The 9355-nt window shown below is 23.3% G+C and overlaps 1 protein-coding gene across 1 annotated transcript in view; it reads right to left on the bottom strand.

Annotated features, from left to right (window-relative positions):
- Positions 1-1571, bottom strand: part of LOC107471365 (putative serine/threonine-protein kinase-like protein CCR3) — a 2518-nt gene extending 947 nt beyond the window's left edge. The window contains exon 1 of the mRNA XM_052261246.1: positions 1149-1571. Coding sequence (XP_052117206.1) covers positions 1149-1571 — 423 coding nt within the window. The remainder of the gene's footprint in view (positions 1-1148) is intronic.
- Positions 1572-9355: the final 7784 nt, after the last annotated feature.

Genomic DNA, 9355 nt, shown 5'->3' on the forward strand with positions numbered 1-9355 from the left:
TTATTATTATTATTATTATTATCCGTCAACTATATCTTATTTTCTATTTAATCTTTTAAGTGGATATTAATACAACATAATTTTTAAGAGCTTAGTTTTTGGTGCATTTTTCTATATCAGACAATTGTATTTTAGATTATTATCTTGTCAATTTTCTTATCTTATACTAAAGGTTTAACACATATAAAGTGTCTAAAAATACTAATAAGTAGTAAAAATATATTAAATTATCTCTAAATTAACCAAATAAAAAATTAGATTATTTTTAAATAAGCCAAAATATTTATATTTATATTATTATTATTAGACAGAACTTTATCTAAAAAAAATGTACACTGTTAGATGGAGTACATTTTTTCTTTAATATAGCGTTGGATGGAGTAATTTTTTTTAAAGTTTAATTTTAATATACTAATAATATAAAAAGTTTACAACCTTTGTTAAATTAAATTTATATTCTTAAATAACTTTTTAAGTAATAATTTAAAAGTTAATTATTTTTATTAATATAATAATACACAATTAATTATATACGTACAATTTTTTACGTAAAAATTAGATTATTTTTGTACTAATTTAATATACATCATTAAATACCTTAAAAAACTATTTTAGATAGAAAAGAATGAAAATGTATCAAATTCAACTCTATCATTAAATGTACATGATTTTCTTGCAGTAAATAAACAAGTAATAAATTTAATTTTAGTGTACTAATAATTTTAATTATTATACACTATTTTTTAGTTATATATCTTTAGATGATTATTTTTGTATTAATTATTAAAAATAATTTTTTTAATATAATAATATATAATTAGATGTACGAATAAAATTTATAAATAAAATATAATTTTTTTATTTTTTGAGTTGCCATATGATTATTAATATTATAATTTCTTACATATGAATATGTGCTACTAGCTAATATAGTAGGGATAATATTAGAAAAATAAAAAAATTAAATAATAATGAATAAATATTAAATAAAATAAATTTTGACTATTTTTTAATTATCAAACATTTTTTTATATTAATATAGATGCCGCCATCAAGTCATCCATGGCAAAAGACTTTGTTAAATTAATCTCAGATTTAAATAATTAAAATTGTGTAATTAAAAAAAGGAAAGATTAAAATTATCTGACCTGAGAATCACCAACAGTTAGATCGGTTAACTGCACTATTTTACTGTGGAAGATCCTCTTCGACACCAACACCGATGCTCTGCCGTACACGTCCCAACAAAGAAGGCTGAGTCCACCGGACCGGAGACCGCAGAAGAAGTTTCGACCGCCGGAGATGGATTCAAAGGACACGTGTGGAACCACCTCATCCACCGGTGCAACATCTCCATAATAATAATGAGAATTCTTGTGCTGGTTTTGTTGGTAGCAGTGGATGTATTGTTTGTCGTTGCCGGCAACGATGGCGCAGACTGTAGATGAGGCGTAGATGACGGCGGTGGTGGATGCGGAGCCGATGGCATTTGCGGCGGTTATGATGAGAATGACGGTTAAGAAGAAGGAGTGTGTGTGATAAGAATAAGAGGGTGGTGGTGTTGTCTTCATCGTCAATGTTTGGAACATTAAAAGAAGAAGCGGTCTGGGTGCGAGATATAATTATAATAATAATGCATTTATATATAAAATATATATTTTTAAAAAATATTTTTTTATATTTTTGTTTTAAATTAATTAATTATTAAAAAATTATACCAATTCTGATCGATTAATTAATTTTTTTATCGGTTTGTTTTCAATTGAACCGGTCTCATAATTGAATCAATGAGTATTTTTTTTAAATAATAAAATAAAAATTCATATTTTTTTAAAGAATAATCTTTGGACTTTAATTTTTAAAATACGATTTTTTTTGCCATTCAAGCAAGTTTGACCCCAAAAAATTCTATAAAATTTGGCAAATTCGCCCAATCCCGACGAGCTCCCTTTTAAGTTTTCTTTTTAATCCTGTATTTTTAATTTATTATCATCTTCTCCAAATAGTATATAGATCTACAAACAGTATATAGGAGTACATAATATGATTTTTTCAAGAATTTTTTTAATTATAAACTAAAACAATAAGTCATATTTAACCATGGCAAATATTGTTATCGTCTCTAAACATAGATAGGTACACCGGAATAAGTCATATTTAACAAAAAAAACATAATTATAAATTAAAAAATAATTATTTTCCACAAATAATCTACTTCAAATATATCAAATTAGAAAGTTAACAATAATAATTATTATTATCATTTTCAGAGTACATAAGAATACACAAAAAATACACAGATAACAATTCTTACTCATATTTTTTTTATATAATAAATAAATAATAGAAGAAGAAGATTACAAAAAGTATATAGTAGAATTTATAATACATTATCATTATTACCTTCACAAATGAACATCCAAAATATAAGTTTTAATATATTTAACTAAATTGGTTAGAATAAGTCAAATTTTTATTTATTTATGCTCAAATTTTATCTTTATTTAAAAGAACACATAACATACATTATATTTTGTATTTTTTATATATTATAAAAACTTAAATTCATATAAAAAACTACTTGATTTTTAAAAAGTAGAACAAGAAAATAAACTCGAATTTTTAAATCCAAATTTCACCCACCGAAATCATCCTCAACAAGAGCTACCTTTACTGTATCGACAGCTTCTTCCGATAAAATTTTGAGAATGATATTTTGATTGTCTTGATACTTATTAACAATTCATATTTTAAGACTTAAAAATTATCATGTGTATATTATTATATTATATATCTCTTCACAATTTTCAAAAAATTGTCACATGTAATATTAATTAACAGTATGTCACTATTTCAGTACGTGGTTTTTCCTGTGAATTTCTTAAAATTTATACTTTGAAAATATGATGGCTCTAGAGTCTCTAAACTTATAATTTTACAAGTAGAAAATGTGAGTTGATGATGAATATTTAAAGGTGAACACTAATATGAAAAAATTTTTATTTAAAAATATTAATTAAAAATTATTAAATAATTTAATATATTTAACTATAATTAAAAATTATCAAATAATTTAATATATTTAACTAAAACTATCATTTTTAAATAAACTATCGTAGGAGCTCCACAAGTATTCCAAAAATGGTGAACATTTGAGAATGATATTTTAATTGTCTTGATACTTATTAACAACTCATATTTTAAGACTTAAAAAATATTATGTGTATATTATATTATACATCTCTTCACAGTTTTCAAAAGATTGTCATATGTAATATTAATTAACAGTATGTCACTGATTTCAGTACGTTATTTATCTTGTGAACCTCTTAAAATTTATGCTTTGAAAATATGATTATTCTAAAGCCTAAGCTTATGATTTTACAAATAGAAAATGTGAGTTGATGATGAATATTTAAAGGTGATCACTAACATGAAAATATTTTTATTTAAAAATAATAATTAAAAATTATTAAATAATTTAATATATTTAACTATAATTAAAAATTATTAAATAATTTAATATATTTAACTAAAACTACCATTTTTAAATAAACTATCGTAGGAGCTCCCACTGGTACTCTAAAAATGATGAACATTTGAGAATGATATTTTGATTGTCTTGATAGTTATTAACAACTCATATTTTATGACTTAAAAAACAGCATGTGTATATTATATTATACATCTCTTCACAGTTTTTAAAAGATTGTCACATGTAATATTAATTAACGGCATATCACTGATTTCAGTTCGTTATTTCTCTTGTGAACCTCTTTAAGATCTATATTTTGAAAATATGATAGCTCTAAAGCCTAAACTTATGATTTTACAAGTAGAAAATGTGAGTTGATGATGAATATTTAAAAGTGATCACTACCATAAAAATATTTTTATTTAAAAATAATAATTAAAAATTATTAAATAATTTAATATATTTAACTATAATTAAAAATTATTAAATAGTTTAATATATTTAACTAAAATTATTATTTTTAAATAAACTATTGTAAAAGCTCCCACTGATACTCCAAAAATAGTGAACATTTGAGAATGATATTTGATTGTATTGATAATTATTAACAACTCATATTTTAAGACTTAAAAAATATCATGTGTATATTATATTATACATCTCTTAATAATTTTAAAAAAATTATCACATGTAATATTAATTAACGGCATGTCACTGATTTCAGTACGTTGTTTCTCTTGTGAACCTCTTAAAATCTATACTTTGAAAATATGATTGTTCTAAAGCCTAAACTTATGATTTTACAAGTAGAAAATGTGAGTTGATGATGAATATTTAAAGATGATCATTAACATGAAAATATTTTTATTTAAAAATAATAATTAAAAATTACTAAATAATTTAATATATTTAACTATAATTAAAAATTATTAAATAATTTAATATATTTAACTAGAACTACCATTTTTAAATAAACTATCGTAGGAGCTCCCACTGATACTCCAAAAATGGTAAATATTTGAGAATGATATTTTGATTGTCTTGATAGTTATTAACAACTCATATTTTAAGACTTAAAAAACAGCATGTGTATATTATATTATACATCTCTTCACAGTTTTTAAAAGATTGTTACATGCAATATTAATTAATGGCATGTCACTTATTTCAGTTTGTTGTTTCTCTTGTGAACCTCTTAAAATTTATGCTTTGAAAATATAATGGCTCTAAAGCCTAAGCTGATGATTTTACAAGTAGAAAATATGAGTTGATGATGAATATTTAAAAGTGATCACTAACATAAAAATATTTTTATTTAAAAAAATAATTAAAAATTATTAAATAATTTAATATATTTAACTATAATTAAAAATTATTAAATAATTTAATATATTTAACTAAAACTATTATTTTTAAATAAACTATCATAGGAACTCCCACTGGTACTCTAAAAATGGTGAACATTTGAGAATAATATTTTGATTGTCTTGATATTTATTAACAATTCATATTTTAAGACTTAAAAAATATCATGTGTATATTATATTATACATCTCTTTACAATTTTCAAAAAATTGTCACATGTAATATTAATTACCGGCATGTCACTAATTTCAGTTCTTTTGTGAACCTCTTAAAATCTATACTTTGAAAATATGATGATTCTAAAGTATAAGCTTATGATTTTACAAGTAAAAAATGTGAATTGATGATGAATATTTAAAGGTGATCACTAACATGAAAATATTTTTATTTAAAAATAATAATTAAAAATTATTAAATAATTTAATATATTTAACTATAATTAAAAATTATTAAATAATTTAATATATTTAACTAAAACTATTATTTTTAAATAAACTATCATAGGAACTCCCACTGGTACTCTAAAAATGGTGAACATTTGAGAATAATATTTTGATTGTCTTGATATTTATTAACAATTCATATTTTAAGACTTAAAAAATATCATGTGTATATTATATTATACATCTCTTTACAATTTTCAAAAAATTGTCACATGTAATATTAATTACCGGCATGTCACTAATTTCAGTTCTTTTGTGAACCTCTTAAAATCTATACTTTGAAAATATGATGATTCTAAAGTATAAGCTTATGATTTTACAAGTAAAAAATGTGAATTGATGATGAATATTTTAAGGTGATCACTAACATGAAAATATTTTTATTTAAAAATAATAATTACCTCCTAGTACTCTAAAAATGGTGAACATTTGAAAATTATATCTTGATTGTCTTGATAGTTATTAATAACTCATATTTTAAGACTTAAAAAATATCATGTGTATATTATATTATACATCTCTTCACAGTTTTTAAAAGATTGTCACATGTAATATTAATTAACGGCATGTCACTGATTTCAGTACGTTGTTTCTCTTATGAACCTCTTAAAATCTATGCTTTGAAAATATGATAGCTCTAAAGCCTAAACTTATAATTTTACAAGTAAAAGATGTGAGTTAATGATAAATATTTAAAAATGATCACTAACAATAAAATATTTTTATTTAAAAAAATAATTAAAACTTATTAAATAATTTAATATATGTGAATTTTAAACACAGGACTGCGAGAAAACACAGCTTCCGCCTTGCCACTTTACCAAACTTGAATCTTATTAATATATATGACAAAAATTTTATATATAACAAAACATGAATGATTTTTTATTTATTTTATCTTTTTAAGTATGAATTTATATAAATACCAAACAAGTAATAATATATAGTATATAAATATATTGATATATTGATATTGATTATTTTATTTTTTGTTTTTTATTTAAATTAAAAAAATAGTTTATATTAATAATTAATTTATTATTTCTTTTTTTATTATAAATTATATCTAAGAATTGATATTTAATTGTTATTAATATATTTTTAAAAATAAATATTTAACTTTTAATTTTAATTTTATTTTTATAATTTTATATTTTTATTTAATTATAATAAGATTTACTGGTTGAACTAGTAATTCAGTAACCCGGTCGTAATTATAGTTTTTTTTGGTGACTGTAATTACAGTTTGATTATGATAACTATGATTATAAGCTAGATTAATAGTACTTGATTGGATTCTAGTTCCTCAATAAATTTTTTGGGTCTTGGGCTAAGCCCAGATCCAGTTTCTCAAGATGGTAGTCCATTTAAGTTGAAATTAACTGCTGATAACCCCCACTAACGATAGTTTGAAGCCCAAAATGATTGGGTTGCGTTAGAATATATTGACATTTAATGTTAATTTATTGGGCCTAGTTTGAAAAAACTTGTATTTATAAGAAAGGATAGGCCTATTCAGACGGGTTTTTCTTTTGGTCTTGGAAGATCAGTTGATCATTTAAGAAAACTGTAATGGAAATGAATGGGATGTAGCCCAAATTAAGCTTAAGAATATAAAGATCCATTTTGACTTCCACATGAACCAAGATAAAGAATGTAGCCTGGCCCTGACCAAAAAAACATTTGTAGGCTAAATGTATAAACTTGCTATTGACACATGGAAGGAAAAAACAACTCACAAACTCCTATTCATGTTCTCACTTTTTATGTTGTTTGGTTATTATGAGTGGTATCAAATGGGTTCTTAATGTTAATATAGATATTGGAATTGTTTGAGTTATAGCGTTAAGTTATGGTAAATAAACTGAGGTGAAAACACAGTTCAAGTCGATTTCACGTGAAATTGATATTCGAGAGCCATTAGATGAAAATTTAGTCAAATCAGTCAAATTATCTAACAAGTGTCAGATATCAACTTCAACGTAAAGTCTCCTGTACCTGAGTTTCTACCATAAACTAAATATAATTAAGGAGGATAGTTGGAGTGATCAATTTTTTTTTTATAAATTGTTGGCTAATAATGAACACCCCACATGGGAAAATAAAGGCCTAAAACATCAAATAATTGAGGGAATCAAAGCTAAATGGTTTTGTTAGAATATACATCTAAAAAAGGTAAACTAACCAACCAAGAGACGACAAAAGGAAATTTTTGTTTAGAGAAAAAAATTATTAAACCTATATGCCTCAAAAAGTAGATTCATTATTGCCTTTTTAAATGAATTCACTTTAGTGTAAGATTATATCGTTGAGAATAAAATCTAAGATTTTCGTATTTGTTTTAGTATAGATATCCTTCTAAGTTATTTTATCTACTAATTGGTTCGCAGAAGAATAATCATTGAGTTGGGTAACTAGAATCAAATCATGAATTGAGAAGAAAACCAGATTAAAGAAATGACACATGTCATGAACATGACCCAAGGATTTTTATATTTATGATAATCATCATAATTATTTATTTACTATAGGAAAACATCATTTTGATATTAAATTATTTATTTTAAAATGAAAATTTGTTTATAAATGATTTAAAACAGTTATTTATGTCTCTGGAGTACTATTATTAAAAAACAATTAATTATTCACTCACAAATGTTTTTACTTTTTACTCATATGTGGTCAACAGTTATAAAGTCAAGTAAGTTCAATGTGCTTACAAACCTTGGTTTTCACTTTAGGGTAAATGGGCCTTGACAAGGTTTCATACTTTATAGCCTTGTGAAACCCACATAATTAAAGGATAATATCCTAATTACCACCCTTCATTTATCTCTTTATACTCATAGAAATGACAACGTAACTCTCCTTTTTGATAAGTGAGATTACTCTTTATCCAACAAGATATATCTCAAATACCATAATTTTTTTATCTTTATATTTTTACAGTTTTGAATTCAAATTTTATTTTTAACTTTAAAAAAAAATGAGATCACTCCTTATATTATTTTTTCACGATAAATTATTTTGTTAGTTCTACAATTTTATTAAATTTATAATTAAATTTTTATATTTTTTATTTAATTATTTTATCGATTTTTATAATTTTACTGAATTTTTAATAGGTTTTTTTATTTTTTCTTTTTTATTGAGTCTTTATATCATATCAAATAATTAAAATCAATTTAATAATTAATATGAGAACTAATTTAATATATAAACAAATAATTTAATATGAGAAGTAATATGTCTAACTAAAGAAAAGTTTAAAAATCAATTTAATAATCAAAATTTATTAAAAATTGATTGGAGGTATTAGAGGGAGTTTAATAATTAAGAAGGTTGAGTGTTGAAGGGAAAAGCAAGAGGTAGAAGAGAGGAAAAGAGGAGCGTCTGAAATGAATTGTCCTTTGGTGTGTACCAAAAAGGGTTAGGTATAACGTGTTTTTGGTGAATTTAGCAAAGAATAGTAATGAGTCCTTTGTGGAGTTGCTGTTGGGAAACAAATTAGCCTTTTTTCAAGTTTCCCATATTAAGAAAAAGACACTTTTTGTAGAAAGCGAGTGATCCTCCCTCTCAATCACTCACTCACTCACTCACTAAGATTCACCACACCTTAACAAATGTGCCAAAACAATAAGTTTATAAATATCTTCATCATCATGCCTCCACCACTACACATTCCTCTTTGTTTTTGTGGCCCCTCAATTATATATGAACTTGTGAATGGTTTGGCTTAGACACTATCTCTTCTTTCTCTTTGTACATTTTTTTAATCTTTTTTTTTTTTTGTTGGGAGATAAAATTAGTGTGGGTACCAATTACCAAATCATGAGAGCATTTGCTTCAACTTTTTACCAAAAAGAAAAAAGTTTTTTACATATTTATACAAACTTTATAAAATAACCATTTTTTTCTAAAAAAAATAAGTTTTATATTTTTAAAAAAGGTTAAACAAAATAATTTTTATTATATTTTTTCAATTATAAAAAACAATAAATATGCACCGTATAACATTCTTTCAAGATAAGAGTTACCTCAATAGGTGCACCCACCTTCCATTTCCATTTGA

The sequence above is a fragment of the Arachis duranensis genome, chromosome 1 (assembly GCF_000817695.3).
Source record: "Arachis duranensis cultivar V14167 chromosome 1, aradu.V14167.gnm2.J7QH, whole genome shotgun sequence".
In the NCBI taxonomy this organism is placed as follows: domain Eukaryota; kingdom Viridiplantae; phylum Streptophyta; class Magnoliopsida; order Fabales; family Fabaceae; genus Arachis; species Arachis duranensis.